Source organism: Lepisma saccharinum, chromosome 28, assembly GCF_977018435.1.
Source record: "Lepisma saccharinum chromosome 28, izLepSacc3.1, whole genome shotgun sequence".
NCBI lineage: Eukaryota > Metazoa > Arthropoda > Insecta > Zygentoma > Lepismatidae > Lepisma > Lepisma saccharinum.
This window is the reverse complement of record NC_139256.1, coordinates 14,963,954-14,990,484: the sequence shown is the minus strand read 5'-3', so window position 1 is coordinate 14,990,484 and position 26,531 is coordinate 14,963,954. Positions and strand designations below refer to the sequence as shown.

The window sequence follows — 26,531 nt, the reverse complement described above, 5'->3', positions numbered from 1 at the left end:
ACGAATAATATCATGTTGTAAGCCAGTGGGGATATGATGTGCATTGCGTATTGTTGTTTTTTGAAATAATTTTCGTTGTTACCATTCTTGATATAGGCAGCATTTTACGATAAGTTCTTTATTAGTTTGGGTTTTTGTTTCAAGTCCATTTTATGCACAGAAAGGTTAATAGGAACTGGGCCTACAGTATAAAGTGGGATCCAAACCTTTGTGTCTCCACCGGTTATGGAACCCAGGGCCCCTTGATTGCTTGATGTTATCACTACGTCATCGTGAAGGCCCTCTGTAATGGGTTACATCTGCATGGATTAACATAAATTCATTTTAAACATATTTCGGACATAAAAATACACAGATTTGAAAATAGTTTTTTGCGAAAAATACGAGAAATGCCTATCGCTCTTCTCTTGTTACTATTCATTAGAAAATAAGAATTATTTCATTTCAGTCTCACGGTCTATCATTACTATTGATTGAAGAAACAACAATGTTTCAAGCTCAGAAGCCAACACCGAAGGTTAGATTTTTGTTATTTCACGCCATTGTTCTTTCTACCAGTCTCCGTTAATTTCGATAATAAAGATTAAAGATGTGATAGGTGGAGGTGGGATGAAGACCAGGTTTTAAAGCCAGCTATTCGACTTTGAAGCATGTTACGCTAACCAATTTGCCACGGGGTTGGCTTTTCAGTTCATCAAATCATTCTATTAGTCATTGAAATTCCAGATGTAACAAGAACATATCCACCTATCACCCAGCAAATCCACACACTAATCTCTTCTGGCATTCGTTTTGCAGAATGGCCTTGAGGATTAAAGATCGTCCATTTCCTGGTTCAGCTCGAGACATTTCAGGTGCCTTATCAAAGCTGCCCTGAAGCACGCAGGGTTTCTAACCCACTTCGCCGTGAGGTCTACTATTACCTTTGCCATTGTTTGAGAGCGAGAGAGAGAGAGAGAGAGTACTGCCACCGCCCCACCGCTGTTGTCTGGTTGGTCTGCTGCGTATTCTCGGCTCCCCACTTCCCTTGGCAGTATGTAGATCGCCCGCCATAAGATCAGAGTGTTACCTTTATGTGTGTCCTGTCATCAGTATCATGCAATCATCGCTCACCTTCATCGTTGCACTTGTCATAAATAGTTACAAAAGTGACTTAGAATAGATACAAATACCTACGACGGTCGTAATTATCCTAAGCAACTACGAAAATGACGTAAATGAAATTTAATATTACAACACATACCAATACAGCGCACAAACTTATACTTTGATTTATGTGTTGTCTATTTCATATCTCTTCTCTACCTCTCTTGGTCGAGCGCTCGATGAAGATAAATGGGGAATTTATGAACACAATAACTTACCCAGAATTAGAACTAAAGCTCCCTCCTTAAAGCACGTAACGCTAACCACTCCACCGTTGAGGATTGTACCGTTAGATTTAGTCATATGGACCTATAAGCAACATAATTAAATCCAAATTTAATTTATTTACGTCGCTTTTCTTATTTAGGTTAATCGCAACGATGAGGATGAATAATGATTAGATGAAAGGGATGAACGCCCAAACTCGGGGAAAGACTATACTGAACACAACTACAACTGGCAGCTGACCTTGACGGCTATTTCTGGCACTTTTTGTCCCCCAATCCTATTCGGGGGTGTGTGGCTCGATGAGTGTCAACAAACTCGGTTGCGAAGTAAAAGCTGAAGGGATCACATCGCCCTCCCGAAGCAACGTTGCCAAGCGTACTTCTGTTTCGGCCAGTTGTCTTTATTTGCGTGTTTGTAGAGTGTTTACTTGTGAAACTCCCTCGTGTAGACCATGTGTGCACGTAGCATTAATCCCCCGCTGATTAACACTTCTCAACATTAACTTCAATACTTGTGCGAATTTCACTTGCACGTGACCATATGTTTCAGATGTTTGCTCTGGCCCAACACCTACCTGCATGTCCACATTACCAGCACCTGAAGTGCATATAACATAGTCAGGGGTTTATCCAGGATTTTCCCCTTGGTGGGGGTGGTGGTCTACGTTTGGGGATGTTAAATGCATATTTTGGACAGTTTTTAAAATGTTAGCCCTAATTCAATTTGTTCATAGATATTTCCAGAGATTAATTCCCCTTCCCTTCACGTAACATTTCAATAGAAAAAAATTGTCAAATGCAGGAAAAGATGGAAAATAGATTTTTGTGATAATGTTAACATTTCAGTCTAACGTTTTGAATATTGCTTTCCGATAATTTTCAGTACTCGATTTAATCAATCGTTCGATAATATACAATATATGACATTGAAAAACACAAAATTTAAATACATTACCTACTACCAGGAATCATTTCATGCAATTCTTAAGCTAGTTATAAAGAAATTAGAAACATTTGCGCAATATTTTTTTAACTATTTGTATGGTTCTTGTCCTAGATGTAACTCTGAGTTCATCTTGGGGGGGCGGGGTGTCCAATTCATCAGTGCATGGGTGCGTGCGCGCTTGCCTGTCTGAAGTATTAGTAATAACTAGAGATATAAAATGACTCTTGAATAAATGACTACTCTGCGAGCGAAGAGAGCAAGACAATTTTTAGAACATTTTCTTTGCAAACTGATTCAGTCATTCATTCATTCATTCATTCATTGTTTTCTGCCTAACTGGCAAGTTTTTCACTGCAATCTCCAGCTTTCCCTATTCTCCGCCTTACGCTTCGTAATAGCATACGACCCGGTTAATTTAATATCATCCATAAGCTGATATCTCTTTCTTCCACGGACTTTTCCTCCTTCAACCATTCCCTCCAAGGCATCAGTTCCTTCTTAGTGTCCTAACCAGTTTCTTTTCCTCTGATTATGCATATTATTAATATTAATTATTATATTATTAATTAATTATTAATTATTTTATTATTAATTAAGCATAGCAACAATATCCCACAATGTTTAGTCTTTACAATCTTGCTTTGCTCGTTCGGCGTCCCCTTTACCTCAGCACATGACCCTTGCCCCTTCCTGTTCTAGCTTCAGTTAGAAAATATGTATATATATAATTTTAATAGTTCTATGTAGCGAGTAAGTTCCAAATTCTGCTGGGGTTTTCAAATCTCTGTTTAAACGATGATTCACAAACTGAAATAAAGTAATGAAACTCTATATATTTAGAGTATAGCCATGAGGACTTTAAAATATAGTGGGAACTTGGGATGCACGTTTGATAGATATCCGATAGTGCTTTTGAACGAAATCTGTCAAGGAATTTCATATTGAATTCTTACACCCTTACAAAACTTTGGAAAATACACTTGGCGCTGTTGAGAGTGTACCTTTCAAATACTGAACAAGAGACTCTATGGAATTAGGAGTGATGTGCCTCTTTGCCTTAAAAGAAAACTAAATAACATGTGCAAATAAACGCATGGCATGTTAACTGCAAAGGGAAGGCAAGGAATTTTCACTTCTAAATTGAGGTAATGCTTTATTTTCATTTATTTAAAAATTGAATAGCATTTCTTTCACTTTCCAACACAAAGAGCACAATGAACCAAACGAAATTTTTCTCTACATGTCTTTTTAACGTAAATTACATTTATTTTTATGTTTAATTCCTTATCCTTCCTTGCTTCCTCTGAAATGTTGGAAAAAAAATAAATATGTCATTATGCCAGGGAACCGACTAGATAAAAAGAGGAAGACAATTTTTACTAAATCTATATCTTTGCAAACTGACAATAACTTTAATTTAATAGGATGCCAGTAATTTCACAGGGCACTACGACGTTAACGCTTTTTAATTTTTATCTGTTTTGCTTGTTCCGCACCCCATTTGTCCTTAGCGCCAAGGTGGACCCCCCAAAAATGGTCACATACATCAACTATGTATAAATGTGAATGAATGACAGGTTCTTCATGAAATACTTGAAATATATTGAATACCCTGTCAGTAAATTTTATATTAGTACTTTATGAATATCCATTGGAAGAAATTATACCTACATATAGTGGCACTGCTTTTCTACTCACCACTTTCGGTTTCATTTTCTCTACTTTCTTCAGCCAGTTTTGCAGTAAAGTTTCAGACATTGTTACACTAAGCAGAACTACAACACACGAACTATACATGAAAGAATCGAAACGAAAATGCAACAAAATATAAATTTAATTGACTCAGAAGTTGAATTTACAAGTCTGTAACGTATTTAAGAAATATTTAATTAGGTATTCACGCGCTGAACTGTCAACACTGTGTGCGGTATGTGCTCCTTGTAAAGAGGGCAAAAGGTCAGTTTGACATTTTACAGCTCTAGAGCTGACCGAAACATTGTCAAGGAAGCTGTCTACCCTCCTTCCTTGACACTTAGGTTTTAGTTGATCGAAATTTTCATTGGACTACGCTTCTTGTAGAGCTACAAATTGTTCCTTTCTGTTTTTATGTTGAAGTATTGTCATTCTATTGGTGATATAGAAATCCGTTCCACTTTTCTGCTTGGGGGGAGGTGTTCGTCAAAATATGGGGGGGGGGGGGGTAGGATAAATCATTGAACATAGTGGCAGTGCGACAACTGGAGGGACGCACGCACCCTCCTCACATCGCGCACTGCACATTACTACAACATCGATAATTGTTGTTTATTGCTCAAGCTGTTAGTAGTTTTACTACGAGATTTGAAAAATAAGATAAACAATGCTTTCAGCAACAATGTCATTGCAATTTCCACACTTATATGTCACACACATTTCACTCGTACTCGTCATCCTAACAGTTCAGCGCTTTCTGCAGTTTGGTGAGGCTTTTGGTCTGTGCTTTTTAGTTCAGCACGTGTCCCCGCGTTTCTGCAACTAGCAGACTATTTAACGCAACAAACTTGTCACAGAGCCTGTGCGTTTGGTGTAGTTTGTCCTAGCACGAAACTCACGAAAAATCGACTTTAGGAACGCGCCCTTTGTGGGTCCCTGCGTCAATTTGATCATATCATAACTGCTACGCCTCACGAATGGTGGGTAAGATAATGTAATGCAAGGCTCCACGTGATTGGGCGCCACTATGCTACGCCCCTTGGGGGTACGTACTTAAATGTTGTTTACCACGACTACAGATATCTTAATCTCATGGGGATAGGTTCTTTATTTGAGAATTCCAAATAAGAAAGCGTTTTATATCCAAGAGGATATAATTAAATGCGGATCTATATTCTGAGAACTATACAAAATACAGAGAATATATATATATATATATATATATATATATATATATATATATATATATATATATATATATATATAATCGAAAAGGCTTCTTCTCCTTTGGTTATCAAAAAGGCTTCTTCTTTGATTATCGAAAAGGCTTCTTCTTCTTTGATTATCGAAAAGGCTTCTTCTTCTTTGATTATCGAAAAGGCTTCTTCTTCTTTGATTATCGAAAAGGCTTCTTCTTCTTTGATTATCGTAAGGCTTCTTCTTCCTTTATTATAAAAAAGGCTTCTTCTTTTAATATCGAAAAGGCTTCTTCTTTTATTATCAAAAAGGCTTCTTCTTCTTTTAATTTATTATCATTCCTTTTTTAAAGCGTAATCTTATTTATGCGCTCGCTTTCCCCGCTTCTTTGGCAAACAATACAAGCTATACTTGTAGAAAGAGTAGGGTCGACTAAACTGACAATAGCGCAACCTCCTATTTAACGACCAAAGGGGAATAACCAGGATCGCTAATAACAAGCGCTACCAATGGCCCAGTGCGACTAATAAAGAGCGCAACGTGCTTCGGGGCGTCTAATTTGACAACAGCGCCACCGGGGACAAACAACCAAAACACTGACGATGTTCTCCTCGTCAGAAAAATAAGAAGAGATACATTTCTGAATTCGTTCGCTTACTTAATAACTTTCCTAAACGTTTCATATGCGGCCATATTCTTAATTATTTTAATTTGCTATATACAACATTCTATTTATTTCTTTTATAGTATTTGAACTCTTTTTTTATATATTTTCTCAATTTACTATAATATATATAATCCCTCTTCTCCGCTCTAAGTTTTTTATAATTTCCTTTTCTCCTCTTTATATAGTGTGCTGCCATCTCTCGTCGATTCCGAGAAACCATTCCTCCTTGCAACTTTCATTGTGTCATCGAAACTGGCACGTGACATAACTCATCATCATCTTCGCAATAAACCAAGAGTAACAAAACTACGAAGTAAAATAAATCAAATCAATCAATCAAGGAACGGAACTCTCTTCGTACATCTATTAGTAAAAAAAAAGTGCAAAGATAACATCATCAAACTTAGCACTACTACTACTACCACTAATAATAAAAGGAATCACCTTCCACGTAGTACATAGTACACCCTGAACTGCATTTTGCAGACTAACGAGGCTCTGGCGGCTGGCCCTATGGTCAGTATAATTCTGTGTCTTGTCCTGTTTTTTTTGTGTGCTGAGTGCCCCTTTACAGCCTCAGCTTTTAAGCGAAGTCATAATGTTTTAATATTTTAGTTAACGACATTACAGTTCTTTTAGTTATGGTAAGGAACTGCATTTAGAAAGTTATTACTCAAATTACACATACATTTTATAAATGAAGCTGATATTTCTGATATGCACAAGCATTTGGGTTCTTGTTGTTGTTGACTATCTGTTCCACGTCCACTTTATGCACAGATACGCTAATTGATACTGGACCTACAGTTTAAAGTTGGACCCGAACCACTCTGTGCCTCCATTGGGTATGGACCCGGAACACCTCGAGTACAAGTCGTTACCACTATGCCATCGAGGAGGGCTTCAAGTATTTGAAAAAAGGAAAAGATTTAGAATAAGAAGAAGGCAACAGGAACTTGAGATAACCGCTTTACTCGAAAATATCACATAGAGACAGAAATCAGTGTAGGAAAAATGATGTTCTCACTATTTTGTTAACCACGGGATAAATAATATAATCTGAAGTGAAAAAATAATTATTTAGGAATAGTAAGTGCTGGGCGAACGTCGGTCAAATATAGCGTATGTTAACTTTGGAAATTGAATATGCGAAGTGTAATGGTTAACACGCCTATCCGAAGGCTGGGCTAAATTAATCGATACACGGAACATTTATTGTTATCATATGTTGTACTTCATCGGAATATATTATCAACATTTACGTTAAGATATTTCTTACAAATTACAGTATAATTGTCAGTACATTTTTGTTGCTGTAGACGTACTATTTTATTGGTATTCATTCTCAGAGCTTTGAGAGAGCCTCATAATATATCTTCTATTTCTTTCGTTTCAGGTCAACGGGTTCTTTACATCTCTCATCTCAGGATTTTATCACGTGTTGAACAAGGTTAGATAGAATTATCTCTTGCCAGGAGTCACACTGTGAAGATCGTGAGAGAGAATTTCTCAGGAACTCCATTACAAGCATTTAAGGTTTTGAAACTGGTTGAGAGTGTAGCTAAGGAGAATGCCAACAGAAGCTTACAAGACCTGTTCCTCTTGTGGGAAAGAAGTGGAGGAGGAAGAATTAGAAATCCATCAGGTAATCTGCAGAGAAGAAGAAGTTGAGTGTGGGAATGAATGTGGGCTTAAACTTCCACGTCAAATGCTGAGTGAACACGTGAAGGAGAGCTGCAGAAAACGAAAAGTTGTGTGTGATCTTTGTAAAGGAGACATTTTGCACGAAGACCTGGAGGATCACAAGGTGCAGTGTTCACAGCAGGTTGTGGAATGCGAAGTGGAGTGTGGTGATCAAATTGATCACACTAGTTTATCCGAACAGTTAGACGAGGCCGGTTCCAAATCAACAACAACCTATGACAAACAATACGGGAAGAAATCTGAAATGTGCGTCTGCGAGAAATGTTTGAAGGAAGTGAAATCAGAGGATATGGGTTTTCATCTGAAAGAGAAGTGCGTGATGCGTGAGGTACAGTGCGTGTTCTGCGACTCGTTCGTACAGGAGTACTCGTTGGCCAAACATTACGACATCTGCGAATCAGCAATTGTACGCTGTGGCAATAAATGTGGAGTTAAAATATCGAGGAAAGATCTTAGTGAACACTATCGAAACGAGTGCCCGAAAACACTGATAGCGTGTGAGCATTGTGAGGAGAAATTCGAAAGACAGTTGTTGAAGGATCACCACGAAGAATGTGTCAAGTTTCCGATTCCTTGTCCTGAGAGTTGTGGTGTTGAAGTTGCCAGAGAAAACATGGAACGACATTTGGATGAAGAATGCCAGAAGCTCTTCGCTGCGTGTGCTTACAAGGGAATGCAGTGCAGCTATGAAGGTTTTCCTTCTGGGATGACGCAACATGTGAAGGAAGACATGGGGCACCACATGAATCTAATAAAGGGATTTGTTGAAAATCTCAAAATGGAATTAGAGAGCGAAAGAAAAAGAAACGAAGAACTGCAGATGGAGATAAACGTGCTAAGACATGGGAGTTTATTGTGGAAAGTGGAAGACATAGCTGAGAAGATAGAGAAAGCTAAGAACGATAACGATTATAATATTTATAGTCCTACATTTTACAGCAGTAAGCACGGCTACAAATTAAGATTGCTGTTATACCCTGATGATGATGATTGGGAGCAGAAAGGCCATTTAGGGGTTTACATTCAAGTGATGCGAGGAGAGTATGATTCCATTTTGAAATGGCCCTTCACAAAACTTGTAAAGTTTAGATTAGTTGACCAAGCAACGGATGGCGAGGATATTGTTAGAAGATCTCGCGGATTTGACGATGAGTGCTATTTTTTTGTTTCTCACGAAGTACTCAATAGCAGAAGTTACGTAGTAGACAATGCAATATTTCTGGAAGTATCTGTGGAAGAATGATAGTAATGCTGAAAAATATGAAGTAATAAGCAGCACGATACTGTGGTTTGTGATACTCGATATAGTTCTTTGTGAAGGGAAATATTCTTTGTCATTTAATTCATTGTTTAAAGAAAATTCATGCGCTATAACACACAATAAAACTGAGAAATAAATTCAGATCTTAAGAATATTTGGTAAATACTGATCGATCTGAAGAGCAACAAATTTAATACATGTAATTCTAAACTGAGAACAATGTTTCATTAATGTATTTTTTTATTTCGTATACAATTACTGAATAGTGTTCGTAAATATAAGCAGTGCAAATTTGTTAATAATCTCTTAGGCTCACCTTGCTATCTACATAAGTCTTATGGGTAACGAAGAAAGCGGACGCAAGATTCATTTTCGGAGGACGCTGTAATTTTAAAGTTTGGTTTTACATCGTTGCGTTCAAGGAGATACGTAAAAATATTTTTCGTAATTACCATCTTTAATCTTCGTTTTTGAAAGTTGTTTAATGAGAAAAATGGTAACAGGGGGTCACATTAAGGAGAACTTGCATCTACAACTCAGGTTTTCCCAAGTTCTTCACTGCTTTCATTTCAACATTTAATTTTTATTTTTATCAAAATCTCGGGAGGGCCTTTAGCTCCTTCAGCTACAGGCTGGCCATGGTAACTGCAGTCGCTTCCCCTCCCCTCCACGCAATCCAATTCCCTGTCATATAATAACGGTATAATAACGAAGTTAATTAATTCATGCCCTACCCCGTAGCAGAAGCGTAACAATAAAGAGAATTTAAGCAGACCCACATCCAGAAACTCTTTGATAGGAGGGGAAGAAGATTCGGAAATGTGGACAAAAGAAATTATCCGAAATACTATTATATATTAGATATTACTACCAAAGCTATCTGAAATATATATGTGTGTTTGCTTTTCCATTCACTTGTCAACCTTTAAAACTCAATATTGTTTATGTTTGGCTGGTAATAATAACATTACTCATTAACTATATAAAAGGTGTGTATTGCGATATTGGCAGAGTAAAGCGTGAGAGCTTTTCTGCAATCAATAATTAACTATATAATAAAAAATGTGTATTGCGGAATTGGCGGAGTAAAGAATGAGAGCTTTTCTGGACAGCGCTGGATATGCAAAGGCAAGTACATTTATTTTTATTCTATTACTAACAGTGATTTTATATTTTTTTGCCACTATAAAAAAAATACTCATAGAAACTAATTCCATTTGCTTTTACCACATCTGCCAACATCTTGCTTGTTTTTCTCGTTTAATTAATAATAGAATAATAATAATTTAATTTAATTATGCATTGAGGCTAATCGAGACATAACTTTTAGAATGTTACATGGAATTGAAACATTGTGGTAAAGTTTTTGCATTGTAATCAAACTGTTCCAGGTTCGACATCCGATGAAAGAACAACTCAAACTTTATGCATTACAGTTAATCGGGACTATGTTCAAAAAGCCAAAAAAAAGCCCCCAGCGAGAGAATCTAACCCTCAACCCCTTGGTTACAAAACTTCGAAGGTTTTTGCACAAAAGCTAATCGGGACTTTTAAACAAATATAATTGAATATCCAATTTTGTCAATATTGGGAAATCAAACCCGGAAACATTTGGTTAAAACATCAGCTTTAATCTTTTTATATTTAAACATCAGCTTTAATCTTTCCATATTTAAACATCAGCTTTAATCATTTCATATTTAAACTATTATTCTATATCGCGGAATAAAATACAACATCCGCGCCGCTCCGCGCACAAAAAGCGGTATCCATATTGTTTTGATTCAAAAACTATTTATGCATATATGGGCTAATCGGGGACCTATGATGGCGGACAAAAACAATTGACTCCATTTGACTACATACTGAATCGAACCCGGGACCTCTTCATTACAATTAACCACTCGTTTTAACCACCACCTTCCCCCTTGTGTTTAGCTCACACAGGCTAATCGCAACAAAAATCGAACACTCGACACCCTTCACAAATTCCCTCCCCGATGACGCAGTGGTAGCGTCGTTGACTTGTATTCAATAGGTCCCGGGTTCGATTCCCGGTGGAGGCACATAGTGCTTCCAATCCCCCTTTAAACTATAGGTCAAGTCCCCGATTAGCCTTAATGTGCATAAAGTGGACTTAAAAACACCAACTCAATCAATCAATCGACACCCTTCATCACAAAGCGATAACCTTAAGAGGGCGGTGGAGTTTGGCGAAGGTCTCCGTGGAAAGCGCTTAAATTTAACATGGGATTTTTTGCATTTTGTTGAATATAACGTTTTAGGACAAAAATTTGCCGGAAAACACGAAGTAGATGTGAACTTACTTTATGAAACTTTGAGTACTTGACACATTTATGCAATTTCAGTGCGATAAATGAGCACAAATTGCATTATTTTTTTTTTCAATTTCCCATAAGGAAATACGTAAATAAGCACAGAATGGTTATACGATTTGTGGGTAGCACCAACGAAAATGGCCATTATGATGCATACTAACGCAATGCTCAATCCTTTTATGACTAAACTAGGGAGGGATTTTCTTTCAAAAGTCATTTGCACAGCCCAAAATGATTGTTTAAAAATGTCATGTTTTATCGACGGCGAAAGATACGGCCGCTTCAGCCGAATTTCATCCATCATAGTTCGCCACTTGGCCACTGGATGTCTCTGTTCGAAAATTGCCTCAGGCTGCGGGGAGGGCTAGTTCGCGCGGGTGTTTGAATCCTCTGCACAGCTGGGTTCCGTCCCCTCGTCAGAAGGTCCCGTAGCTGAGACAGCTTGAATTATTGCCTCTTTCCCAGGCAAGAAACCAAGAAAGCAGGAAGACCATGAGTTTGTGTATGTTTGAGTGTAGAGAAGCAGAGCATAATATTTACCGTGAATTGGAACCAGTGACACAGTAACTTTATCTCGACCCCTACCGCGAAGGACGTATTTACGGGGGTCCAGGAGTCCCAACCTCCCCCCGAAAGCCTTACCAAGTACAAAAATTAAATAATGAAAATAATGAGATCATAAAATAACTTCAATTAAGTAATGAAAATAAGGTTGTTGTTTAATCGCAAATTGTTTATTTCCGCAAAAATATTGGAAAGCAATACGGCTTTGAATGACAGTACCAAAGAAGATTTATGCAAGAATTATTACTACTTATAATAACATGCAAAATATTACCAGGAATTTTACTTTCGTCAACTGGAGCTAACATCATTTTTTCATACTCAATAAATATTATATTCTTTATCTATTTGACATTAATTTCCCTGCCAGGGCAGTTTCTATTTTTTTTTTTACAAATTTTGCCGACCTTAACTACACGTATTTTCGCTATTAGTCAAAAGTGGCAGAAAGGCGAAGTAAAGTAAAGCAAATTAATCAAACGTTCAAAATTGTAAAAATGTAGTTAGTGTTCCTTGCAGTCCTTGGTTTAAATCACTCTCATGACAATCAACACGTACGAAGGGCGTATATTAAGTTTTTGCCCTGACCCACTTTCAGTTGTGTCTGATTAACCAAATTCTGTAGTATTACTCATGTGTCCTTTCGTTGTATGTGTTGCTAGTTTTAAGCATATATCTAATAAACTTTAGGTGTTAGAAGTGTAAACATAACAGAAGGTTATATTGGACAATAGAGCCTTCAACGTTGCGAGATGTGATCAAGCATCTACGGTTCTTCACCTCAATAAATCCACAATGCAGACATTGGGGGAAAAAGCACCTTCATATTCCCAGTAAAGAAGTGGCCTAGAAAATTTATTCATGTGAAGATGAACGTACCGGAAGAGCATCAACAGCCATTGTCCAGGAAACTATCGATCGTGTGCAAAAACTGATCATACTGATAGGAGATTCAGCACTAGAACATTTGCTGACAATCAAACGGTAGCATTCATACCATGTTAACTGATCACTTGGGATTAAAAAAAGGAAGTTGTCGTTGGGTACTTCGAATGTTGACAGATGCTAAAAAAAACACATGTGTAACCAATCCTGTGAATTCAACAGCTTGCGACATCCACCTTATTTGCGAGATCTGCCCCGATGTGCTACTACCTGTTTCCTAAAACAAAGGAAGAGCTAAATGGTAAGAAATTTCACAATGATTCCGATGTTATTAACGCTATGGAGGGGTGGTTACAGGAGCATCACAGACCATTATATTCTACTGGAATTATGGCGTTAGAGAAACGATGGGGCAAGTGTCTGGCACTCAGAGTGAACTATGTCGAAAAGTGATGGAATAAATTTGCCAATACCATTACCGAAGTGGGTCAGGGTACGAACTTATTGTACGTTCCTCGTATATGTTCGTGGACAACAGAATTGATACGTTTAACACACACTATTGAACTATGAGGAGCAACCATATTGCCACTGCAATGTTCGTATTAATCACAGGTTGTGCCTCGACAGCCATTCAAGACGAGAGTCTCTTGTTCGCAAAAGAGAAAACTGGTTGATAGCCAACTCCATGCAGAACAATGTTGGCTCTTGCAAACAACGGGACAAAGGCGAGGTTTTGATCGTACGTCGAGCATACAAACGGGAGATGCAATTCGGTGTAGGTCTCTATCAGTATTCCAATGGTGTGTTTCTGTTCATTGAAATGCATGGATTCCCCATCACTCAATCTGAGATGAAGCATGATATTTTCGACATACAATTGCATTGAATAGATACGCTACAATGGAAAGTTACAAAGCTAAAACATCTTCAACGGAAAAATGACAATTGAGACTTCAATGAAGATGAAACGGAATAAAACACTTTAGGTTTGTCATGGTTTGATTTGATTTTTGTTATTTTAGCCTCGCTTTTCTGCCTCTTTTGGCCAATCGCGACGATGATTTAAGTACTGGGCGCCTGGCGTCGACGCGAATTGTGCTATCCACTTCGGAAATAAGGTCGGCTATTTTTCAATAGTGAAGGGACCATTAAGTGTTTACATGGCGATGGAAACGTAAATTGCAAACGCCATTACATTTCATTATTAGAGAATAACGAAGAATTGATACATGTGGGTAGGGAAAGAGGAACAAGAGAGTGGAAAATAAAGAGGAGAGAGGAAAATGGAAGAATGTAAAACCGGAAGAAAAAATGGGAGGTTGAGAGTAAGAGAGAAACAGAGGAAGGAAGATAAAATGGAGAATCAATGAGAAAGAAAAAAAGAAAATGGAAGAAGAAGGAGAAAAAAGGAGGCGGAAAGAGAAAGATAGATGGGGAGAGAGAACAGGATGAAAAAGAGTAAGTAAGAATAATGAAGAGAGAGAGACAGAGAGAAAGGGGAAAAGAATGGTTGACAGAGATAAATGATTAGAAAAAGAGATAGACTAATAGAACAAAAAGATAAAAGGGATGGGAGAAACAGCGGAAGAAAGAGAAAAACAGGAAGATGGAGAGAGGGATTAAAGAGAAAGAAGAAAGAGAGAGAGACAAACAGAGGAAGCAAGATAGAGATAGAGGAAAAGCGGGTATGAGTGGTGATACTGTATTTTATCTTAATAGAATTTTGGAGCCACTTTCGTCGCTTTTATTTTATTTTATTTTTATTTTTGTTTTCAAGAGATGAATGAGACAATGTATGCGAATTCATCGAAAAAACTGTTTGAACCATTCCTAGCTAACTCTATCAACGTAACCCACAGCTCAGGACAGTTGCAGGGCAATCAATCTCTTCTCCCACGATGCCCGTTTCAATTGGCAACCTAAGGCCCGCTTTAGACGAAAGCATTTCCTTTAGCATTTTCCTCAACATTTATGCCATGATCAAAATGTTACTGTGTAAAGTGAAAAATCTTATGGAATTTTAAATGTCATGGAATGTCTGGCATTTCTCAAGGAGAGAATCAGTCCGTAGCATAACGCCAGGGTGCGAAATCATTTCAGGCTGGTGGGGGGAGAAATATCTTAGTCTACAAATCCCCTACCCACAATCATACACATAAATTATACAATATACATATTTATAATGTTATTAAAAGTAAAAATAAATTACTAAATTAAATTACTAAATAAAAATATATTATTAGTATTATTAATTAACCAATCTTATAATATATAAAAATGGACGTGTGTGTGTATGTGTGTTTGTTCCGGCATAACTATCGAACGCCTGGAGCGATTTCAACCAAACTTGGAACACGTATCACTTGCAATCTCGAAAGAAATACTGGGAGGGGGGGGGGGGGTAAGACACCCCTGGCACCGCTAGGGGTGGTGGTGGGAGAGGGTGACATGTAAAAATAATCGAAAACGACCAATATTAGTGTGGAATCCATAGCCTTCGGGGTCTCTAAGATGATTAGTGACGCTCCTAATGCCGTTGCACTTCAAGTTCATCACCTATCGGGATGGGGGGGTGAGAGGGGGTGAAAATTAAAATGTCAAAAATGACCAAGATTAGCGTCGAATCAATAGTTTTTGGAGACACTAAGGTAATTGGTGACATTCACGATGACCAAACTTGGTACACATATGACTTACAATCTGGAATGAAATACTGTTGGGGTAAGAAACCCCTAACACCTCTAGGGGTGGGGGTTGGAAGGGGTGACATGTAAAAATAATCCGAAACAACCAATATTAGTGTAAAGACCATAGTTTTCGGGGTCGATAAGATAAATTGGGACACTCCTAATGCCGTTCAACTGCAAGACACCCCTGGCACCCCTAGGGGTGGGGGTGGGAAGGGGGTGACATGTAAAACGACGGATATTAGGGTGGAATCAATAGTTTTCGGGATCGCTAAGATGAATAGTGACACTCTCAATGCCGTTCAACTCCAATACACCACTGACACCCCTGGTGGTGGGGGTGGGAAGTGAGTGACATGCAAAACGACCGATATTAGTGGGGAATCCATAGTTTTCGGGGTCGCTAAAATGAATAGGGACACTCCCAATGCCGTTCAACTTCAAAACACTCCTGGCTCCCCCTAGGGCGGGTGTGACATGTAAAAATAATCGAAAACGACCGATATTAGCGTGGAATCCACTGTTTTCGGGGTTGCTAAAGTGAATAGTGACTCTCCAAGTGCCGTTCAACTCCAAAACACCCCTGGCACCATTAGGGGTGGGGTTGGGAAGGGAGTGACATTTAAAACGACCGACATTAGTGTGGAATCCATTGTTTTCGGGGCCGCTATGATGAATAATTACACTCCCAATGCTCTTGGAGGTGGAGCAAAAAATATTTTGTACATAAATTGTAGTTAAATTGATATTATAGTGAATTTGTAAAAGATATTACTTTATAATTTGTATACTGTACTTATGCTTTTAAATAACTGTAAATAAAATTAGTTACACTTTACTCTATAGTTAGAATTCAACGCCGGGTAATCAGTTAGTAATAAATAAATTTGTTACTTTTAAATATATCAGATATTATAAAGTAGCAAACTACGTCGTTTAGTAACTGGTTAAAGATGTTAATAAATTATGAAATAGTTGAAGTGGTTTTATTATGTGTAAGTTTTTATCAAGTTCTTGCTTTATGTTAATATAAATCAATTAGATTTCATAGTTACCGTTGTTTTGTATTCTTGTTTTAATTTTACTGTGCATAATGATGTAGATTCGATCCCGGCTTCAGTGTCCGGGAATTTTCGACCTGTGTATAGGGCCGGTGGCAACCCACCATCGTGAGGAAATTGAGGAGCTTCGAATGAGTAAGCGTAATCCGGTCGCGTAGACCTACTGCAACGGCTGGGGATACGTCCTTCTGACCCCCCGACTATTCCAATACTGATTGCAGATCTCCATGCTTAGAGGTGACGAAGGAAAGCGTGGGAGGGAGACCGGCAGACGGTAGGTACGCCAAGGATTATTATTATTGATGTAGATTTGTTAATAATCTCTTGAGAGAGAAACAGCATTGAACACTCACAACTACACTAATTTGTGTATGTAATAATAACCCATAGCTCTACAGCCCGATGAGGGCCTTGGCTTACCTACCGACTGCTGGTCTCCCTCCCACACTGTTCCTCCGTCACCTGTTGTAGCGTGGAGATCTTAGACCAGTATTGGAGTGTCGGGTGATCAGCCCGACGAGCCCCCAGCCGTTGCAGGTCTTCTCGATCGGGTTACGCTCACTCACTCACTCACTCACTCGGAGCTTCCCAATTTCCTCACGATGGTTGGTTGCCACCGGCCCTATACATAGGCCGAATAAATTCCGACCAGAGCCGGATTCGAACCTACGCCGTCCCGCAGCGAACGATCTCAAGACGAGTGAACGCCTTAACCCGCTCGACTACGGAGGAGGACAATTTGTGTATGTATTCGACATTTTTCTTAGTACAGTATATTTGAAATTAAAAGTAATTGTTTATCTTTTGTTTGTTGTAACAAGAACTCTCCCCCCGAAAATTATTGAGGCCAAGATTATTGGTGGGAGGAAAATCCCACCGATCTTCCCCCATGATTTCGGACCCTGACTGTTACTTTGTAAAAGTACAGCGCCTTGAATAACGTAGTGTGGAAAACGACCCAAGAAACTGGTTCCCCGAGACGATGACAAGTAGATGGCAGTGCGATCGACACAGCAGCTAATTTTGTTATGAAAGTAATGCGGCTTAGTTAGTTTTTGGAATATATTGTGTAGATTTGTTTCTCTAGAAAGGCGGTAAGTGGAAACAGTTATATTTGTGGAGTGATTTGCAGTCACGAAATGGCATTAATTTACACAGAAAAGTAACATAAATACGTTTTATGTGCAACGCAACACGAGCATCAACATATCGCATGTGAGGCTGGACGTCAAACATTGGATTGTGTACACAAGTTTATTTTTGTATACTAATAAAATTGAAATAGTGTCATGAAGGAGAAAAAATGTTTCGTGGCGTACATATTATGAAGTCATTTTCCCGAAATGCAGATATTCGAAAGAATTTAATTTCATATTCCATGGAGTTGAAATAGCCGATTACGATGTACCTTGTCATGTCTATCAACAAATTGCTTTACATTCGTGTCGATTGGTAAGTAGAACTTTGGTGTTAAGGACTGTGCATTTTTACTCGTGACTTGGCTGTAAAATGTCTACCTTGTACTTGATGAAAATAAACCGCAAATTAATTAAATTAATTAATTAATTAATTAAAATAAACTAGTATTGTCTGTGTGAATTTCCATAAAAATAATATTTGTGACAATGACAATATTAATGAACCTTTCAGGATAATGCATACACAATACTAATTCTCGCAGCAATTGTCATGTTACGTGTTACAATCCATACGTATGTTTTCTTCCGTATTGTTAATAAAAAACTCAAGGACAGGTCATGATAGACGGTTCATAATATTCTTTAATATTTTCGCGACTACTGTACCAAATATCATAACAATTTTCTGATGCAAAGAAATGTTACAAGGAAAAGAATCAGACGTTGCAGCAAAAAACCCAATTACTTCCATTATAAGCAGTCGAGCGCTGTACCCCGGTGTCAACACCAGCGCCTCTAGCGGATTTCATTTTCGAGTGGAACCAGCGAGAGAGAGCAAAACCATGCCGTTTTCCACACTACGTTATTCTAGGCGCTGTAGTAAAAGTAACTTTCGATTACTCTTGTGAACCAAGAAAGTAATTTATTCCTTTTTTGCTCTATTTTCTCTATTTTTTACTTATACATATACATTACTGTACTCTTCGCAACATCTTATTTGTCCGACCTGAAAAAAATTCAGTCCTGTATTCGTAAATGTGGCAACATGGCACTTCAGAGAAAACATGTAGTAGCCAACTTTGCAACAGTTCTTCTTTTTTAAAAGAAACGTTGTAGTGATTTTTAAAAAATCTCTCGCATGCCAAACCCTAAACCAGTAATACAATACAGAATTAAACAAAAATCGCAAGTAGAAATACGAATACTGGAAAAAAATAAAATAGGATTCTTCGTCCTAAAATTAAAAATGAGAAAATGTGTATGCAGTTTGAAACACTAAAACGGTTCTCTCTCTCTCCTGGAGAGAATTGTCGTCACCTTTGAATGCAAGGATGCAAATTTCTAAAGATTTTAGGCGAAATTTCCGTAAATATACCTTGCACAGTACCGGACGATTTTGCGGTGAAAAGTGGTTTGGATCTTCGGCGCATATTTGTTTTCACTGAGATCAGTGTGTTTTACAAAGCTGGATGTCAGTAATCTCGTAGAGTAGTTGGTTAAAAGGCTACACTGTTACACTTTTTCGTCAAGAGCGAAACATCGTAGGTTCAAATCCCACCTTCTCTTGTTACTTTTTCCTTGTTATTTACCCAGCACGAAGTGTCCTAATAATGTAATATAAGATTATAATACTCTCTGTGTATAGGGCCGATAGCAACCACCATCGTGAGAATATTGGGAAGCTACGAGCGACTAGAGTAATCCGGTCATGGAATTCTCCTATAACGGCTGGGGGTTCGACGTGCTGACCCCACTTCACTCTATTACCGGTTGAAGATCTCTACACTTCTAGGTAGGATTGTGGAAGGGAGACTGGCAGTCGAGAGATAGGCCAAGGCCCTTTCGAGGACTGTCAAGACATGGTTTATATAAAAAGATTATAATAAAATACTATAAGTATTTATGCATTCCTCGAGGTATGCTTCTGCTCAGCTTGCTTGAATTGTCTGTGGCGCAACACCTTTTATTTCATTAAGACAAGTTATGTTAACCACATTAAGAATGTATATGTCATAAATATATGTTCTTGAACAGTATGTTGTAATATGGTGGAGGCAGATTGTAAAATTGTTCGGGTTCCAGTTCAAACTGTACATCCACTTCCGATTAGCCTATCTGTGCATAAAGAGTACTTAAAATAACAATACAAATATACAGGGTGTACCAAAAGTCCCATTAGCCCCCCCCCTTTGAATTGTATACAAACCTGCAAAATGTTATTTTAACAGCATGCATATGATGAGAGGATGGTTTGCCATTAAATAAGACCAATGGCCACCATTTACTCCAATGGATCTGTGTGCACACCGCCATTTTCATGGCACAGTATTATTCGCCTCCAGGTGCGATGTGAAATCCTCCGTAACATAAGATGTCAGATTTGGATTTCAGGTGGCCATTTTAAGAGAATACCTCAATGATGTGTTCAGAGACAAATGGATTGGACGAGGATCGCCAAATTTCCCGGCACCTCTAAAATGGTCACCCCAAAGTCCAAATCTGACATCTTGTGATAATGCGCTATGGGGACACATCAAACAGAAAGTTGCCCATAATCGTTATCAGACAACTGAGGCACTTCAAGAAGCTGTTCGCAGTGCGTTTGCTTCCTTCACGTCAGCCAAGTTACGGAGGATTTCACATTTCACCTGGAGGCGAATAATACTGTGCCATGAAAATGGCGGTTTGCACACAGATCCTCTGAAGTAAATGGTGGTCATTGGTCTGATTTAATGGTATAGCATCCTCTCATCATATGCATGCTGTTAAAATATCATTTTGCAGGTTTGTATACAATTCAAAGGGGGGGGGGGGTAATGGGACTTTTGGTACACCCTGTATACATACAAGCAGTATGTTCTGTGTTCTTTGTGATCTTCACTGCGGACCTAAGATGTAAGTTGGATTTTCCACAAATGCAACCACAAATTGTATGCTATTCAACTTTTTAAACTTCCCACCTCAGAATTACTTCACTTGTTTCTGCGCAATCCACGTTGCATTTTGCTTACTATGATTCAAAAGTCTTTCAGAAATACTGGATGTGAATTGCATAAAATATCAATCGACGGCAATTTCTCAGATATGACAGGCCTTCTCGTCCAAGGCCGTTTATTTTCCTGCAAAATATTATTTAAATTAAGGAGTTTTGAACCCACGACCTCCCATTCCGCAGGCGAACACGATCTTCCTACACCATACTGCTCACGACATTGTAAGGACTCCGTTCAAGATGTAAAGACGAACACATTTTTGCAGTAGTGTAGTGTGAAGTGAAAAGTCGTATTTGGTGAATATTTGCTCGAGCCTGTAGAATAGCTGGGGACAGTTTGTTGGATTAAACAATGTAGCTTTTAAATACGTTGGAGGGAAGCCGGCGGTTTACGTCAATTTTCCTTGCTACTATTCTTCCCTTTCAGCGTTTCTCGATTTTTGCTGCATACGTTTAGAATTAAAAATTGTAATGAGCAGATTATAGACATAGCATCACGTGTGCATTGGCTTCTTCAAACCGTCAACTAATGTGAGCTATTTGGAGAAGAGGTAGCGTGCTTGATTATGACGAGGGTGGTCGTGGGTTCGATTCTCCATTTTTATCAGGAGTAAGCTTATCCACCTTGCTGGTAAATTAACGTTGATCTCTGCATTTCAAGAGGTGAATGGAAAGAGCAAGAAGGTGCATTTCCGGAAGCCATTCAGATGGGAGGATGAAATCATGTGCCACGTGGAATGCGCAGAATCGAGTTACGTATAGTTAATGCGGCGGTTGTTTTGAATATTGCGAATTTAGTAGAAAGTTTGTTAGATCTAATACTTTCTGTTAAAAAAGACAAGTATTTTGGGTACAAAGCAGTAGCGAATTAACGATCATTCTCAGGTTTTTCATTTTGTTTGTCAATCACTACGTAAATAGTGGTTAGTAGTTTTTTATCGCATCTACTCCGTCGCAATAGCCATTTACTTACGTTAATTGGCAATTTCCTATTACTTTTAGACGCATCGGAAGATAGAGGTGAGGGGATTAACAACAGTTATTACGAAGGAACTGATATAAAATTACCAATCTTAGCAATTTGAACTCATTAATCTCTCCTCTTTGCTACAGTAATGCACAACGTGACTGCTTACTATAATTGTGTGTGTATGCGTTAGTATATAGAAATAGTTTAGGTTTCAGTGAGGAGCATAAACAAACATATCTTGAATAACATTACATACAGTATTCTGAATACATGTATGTGATATGCGAATTAGTCATAATGTGTGTGTGTTTATAACACAACTTATGAAGAATGTCTAAGAAAATGTTTTAACCTTAAATCCTGGCAATAAACAGCTTCTAAGGGAAAACATGCGCAGAAGGGGACGTCCTTCAAAGTGTGCATCAGATCAATTTTTGAAATGTTCTAATATCAACGGTCTCTGATCAGCGGAAAAGAAGAAAAAAAAGGAGAGGAGAGGAGAGGGTGGGATTTTAACACGCGACCTTCCATACTTGACGAAAAATAAGAATACCAGGGTTTAACCAACTGCCCTATATTAACTTAATGACGTTGTGTTCTTAAAAACACATCGACGTTTATGAAAACATCCACCTTCCTGTGTTACAAGCACATTTTCTCGACAAGTCGTGAAAAATATTATTTTTTGAGAATTTTTCGATATTATGCAGGGTATTGTAAATGAAAGTCCTCCTCCGTAGCCTAGCGGGTTAAGGCGTTCACTCGCTCGCTGCGGGACGGCGTAGGTTCGAATCCGGCTCTGGTCGGAATTTATTCGGCCTAAGTATAGGGCCGGTGGCAACCCACCATCGTGAGGAAATTGGGGAGCTTCGAACGAGTACGCGTAATCCGGTCACGGAAACCTACTATAATGGCTGGGGATACGTCGGGCTGACCCGCCGACTATTCCAATACTGGTTGCAGATCTCCACGCTCAGAGTTGACGAAGGAAAGCGTGGGAGGGAGACCGGCAGTCGGTAGGTAAGTCAAGGCCCTTCAGGGCTGTTGCGCAAAGGATTATTATTATATTATCGGTTTATAGTTTCTAAGTTAATTTAATGTGCGAAATTGAAAGCCTTGCCGTAGAGTTTTTCGTCTAGGTGAGGGACCAACTCAAAGTTGGCTACTCTCAACTTGCGCTCAGGTGCAATATTGCTAAGTTTACGAATTGGGGACTTAGAATTCTTTCGGGGCGGTCAAATAAGATGTTGCGAAGAGTACATGGGCAAGTCATGCAGGAATAAGACCAGTTAACTGATCATCACTCACTTCACACTGAAAAACCAACTTCAAATAGCATGTGTTGCAGGTAAGGTTTACTGATCATTTTAGCAAGTAGTTAAGTCGATATTTAAATTTTAAGTAACACTTTTAGAGAGTTCGTGATATAATTTCTAACGTTTTTTTCTTCCAATGCTGTTTTCATTGTATCTTGAACTAAATGGAGTGACGAGATCTTGTTTATACAAAAATAGGAAATTATTAAATGTTCAAAAGGTGTTATGCTCACTGCGTAGTTGAAATGCAGGTGTAGCAACATAAATACATGTTAATTGTAAACAAACAGCAGATGGTAAGTTGTGAACATTATAATGTTTATCAGACTCGATTGGAACAGTCAATCGTGGAGTGATTGGTTGAGGCGTTGAACCGTCATTCTTTCTTTGTTCCTAATTCTGACTGATCTTGTGATCGAATCCTGGTCCTTCCTTTAAAATTTTTAAGCAATACATACACATATTTCTCAATGTGGTTGATATTTTGTTAATAAGTAAAGTTGATTTTCTGCCCATTTTTCTTCAAATTTATAAAAATTGTAAAATAAATAGGTTTAACGGCGGTGAAAGAAATATCAAGATACCCAAGTGTGATGAAGTAATACACGTATGTATTAGGTCAGTCAAAAAGTAAATGCAATCATTTTTATTTTATTTTTCACAGCAACAATAGAAAACTTACAATGATATCATTTTCCAACATAGTCCCCCTGCACTTCAATACACTTGGTCCAACGTTCCACAACCTTTCCGATACCTTGAGAAAAAAAGGTTTTCGGTTGAGCAGCAAGCCACGTATGCACTGCTTCCTTCACCTGTTGATCTGTGTCGAATCGACGGCCTCTTAAAGCATCTTTAAGTGGACCGAACAGATGGTAATCCGACGGGGCGAGATCTGGACTGTATGCAGGATGCTCCAATACCTCGAAGCCCAGATTCTGAAGAGTTTGAGCGGTGTTGGCGGCGGTATGGGACCGCGCGTTGTAATGCAACAAAAGAATGCCTTCCGACAATCGACCTCGTCGTTTGCTTCGAATTGCAGGTTTCAACTTGTTCGAAAGCATATCACTGTATCGTTCGCTGTTTATTGTTGTCCCCTTTTCCACATAATGTTCCATAATTACCCCTTCTGAGTCCCAAAAAAGTGTGAGCATCACTTTTCCTGCAGAGTGTTGAGACTTGACTTTTTTTCACTGGAGATTCAGGCTGTTTCCATTCCATGCTCTGGCGTTTGCTCTCAGGTTCGAAGTGATGGATCCATGTTTCATCTCCAGTGATGATTCGTTTCAAAAAGGCTTCTCCTTCGCTAGCATATCTGTCCAATAATTGCTGACAGATTCTCACACGATTTCGCTTGTTCTCGTCAGTGAGTTCTTTAGGGACCCATCTCGCACAGACTTTATGAAAGTTGAGCCTGTTATGGATAATTTTATATGCAGGACGATGACTAACGTGCATATGGTTTGCCACTCGTCGGTTATTCAGAACCAGCTCACGGACTTGCTCAATGTTGTCATCAGTAGTGGATGTGGCTGGACGACCTGCTCCTTATACGTCCTTCACACTTGTTCGACAGCTTTTGAACTTTTCAATCCACTGGTAAACACTTGGCAGCGGTAAAATATTGTCACCGTATTGTGCTGAAAGTCTTCTATGGATTTCAGCTCCTGATACACCTTCAGACCACAAAAAACGGATTACAGAACGCTGTTCTTCTGTGGGGCACACGGAAAGTGGCGCAGCCATGTTTACTTGGCAACACTGCAGAGCGAACTGAAGTGATGACGCTGTAACCCATGATACTAAGAGACATGGTAGGTTCATGCGCATCGCCGGGGGTTCCCCGGGGCTGCTGTGACGTCAACTGGTGAGCAACTCGAGATTTCGCCCGCTACATCTGGAAGTGAATCTTTGTCTCTAACAAATAGACGTTTCTTTCTTTACTGAGAGTTTTCTTCAAAATGGCTTGTGCTGTGTTCGGATGTAATAATTACAACAGTAAGACTAAAGGAGGAGCTGTTAGGTATTTTAGATTTCCGAGAGATGAAAATGCACGAAAACAGTGGATTTCGCTTTGTAGAAGCGTGCGTACTTCACACATATATGTATATTTATGTAAAATGTGGAGCATGCGGAATTCCATTTTAGATGCGAATATAGAGTTTTTAATGCAAAACTTGCCTAAATAAATTTGTATTTATTTATTATTATTTACTTTTTACAGTAATGACTATTTTAAAACCGGTTTCAAGACCAGATAACAATTCCAAAACATATAAAGCTCTGCAGCTTATTCTGAGCTCATTTTGAATTTAATGGAATGGAAAATCAGGACTTTGTAATATGAAAATTGCCAGCAAAGCTACATGTATTAATTTTAATGCAGGTTGCTATGGGGTGAGGAGCATTCCCCCTCCTCTTATTTGATTCATTCCAAATCAGGAATAATCATTTCCTACCCACTGAATATGAAAATCATATTTTTAAATATATCGTACTTACAGAATTCTACTTCAGTTGAGTTCATTTTAGAGCCCCATAGCTATATATAAAATATCATTAAACTAATTTATGACAGATATGTACCGTATGCAGTGCCCTTTAGAAGCCATGTATTCGGTATTTTCTCAGACTTCTAGAAGGTGTTTTACAAGTACTTTCTATCAAATAAGAAAACTTTGACGTATGTTAACAGCACTTTTCGAACGCTTGTTGACAGCTATACCTGGGCTGGGTTATCTTCCCAGAGGCAGAGCTGCATGCCACCAGGCGCGTCCCCAGGTTGCGTATAGGGGAACGGCCAGCAGATATGTTGGCTAGCTGGAAACAGTCGCGGACAAGCAGCAGCAGGATTGGAGGAGGCAGCGAGATGTGGAGTGGCAACTGCATCTCGGTAAATACTGCAAGGCTCCGATGAAAATTCCTGCGATGTGGCGAGGAGAGCCACCACTAACTAAGCTCAGCCCCTGCTGCCTTGCAGGGAGGGGAGGGATCCCCAAAGGCTAAGGGAAGGATACCCTGACAGAAAACCAAGGGTGGGGCAGACTCGTAAGGCATAGTGAAGCCTGCTGCCCTACGGGAGTAAACCCTAAACAAATCCTGGTCCTCCAAGAATGGGGGTTGGTCGTGGGGCCGACAACCCCATCCCACAAAAGGAACCACGTTAGGAGACCTCAAAGAAATGTAGCCGGACAGATCTACCGACGACGGACTGGCCTGAACAATGGACAAGCGAATTTTGGAAATGGAAGGGATCTATATGTAGGGAGCTGGAATGTGCTATCTTTGTATAGGGCAGGTGCATTGAGGATGTTGCTGGATCAACTAAATAATTATAAGCCTGCGATAGTGGCATAGCAAGAAGTACGTTTGAACGGAAAAGGAGTTTTGGAAAAGAGAGAAGCAACTGTATTCTATAGCTGTGATGAAAGGCTGCATATGCTAGGAACTGGGTTTATAATACATAAACAACTAAAACATCTAGTGATAGGATTTAAAGCTATAAGTTCAAGATTATCGACATTAAGAGTTAAAGGAGAGTTCTTTAATTACAGTATAATCAATGCACATGCACCCACGGAAGTATCCACAGATGATGAAAAAGAAGATTTTTAGAGAAAGCATTTGATGATTGCCCAAAAAATGACATAAAAATAGTAATTGGAGACTTCAATGCCCAGATAGGCATTGAAGACGTGTATCAACCTAAAATTGGTAAACAAAGTATGCATAAAG

General features: G+C 38.8%; 2 protein-coding genes across 2 annotated transcripts in view; both read left to right on the top strand.

Moving 5' to 3' along the window:
• The window catches only part of LOC145980618 (TNF receptor-associated factor 4-like), a 101,650-nt gene that overhangs the window by 12,459 nt on the left and 62,660 nt on the right, over nucleotides 1-26,531 (top strand). The window lies entirely within an intron of this gene.
• Nucleotides 7,446-8,822, top strand: LOC145980619 (TNF receptor-associated factor 4-like). The gene has a single exon (XM_083113655.1). The coding sequence runs from the start codon at nucleotides 7,446-7,448 to the stop codon at nucleotides 8,820-8,822; it is 1,377 nt and encodes a 458-aa protein (XP_082969781.1).

Coding starts and splice junctions, on each gene's coding strand:
- LOC145980619 (XM_083113655.1), top strand. CDS start 7,446: ATGCCAACAGAAGCTTACAAGACCTGTTCCTCTTGTGGGAAAGAAGTG.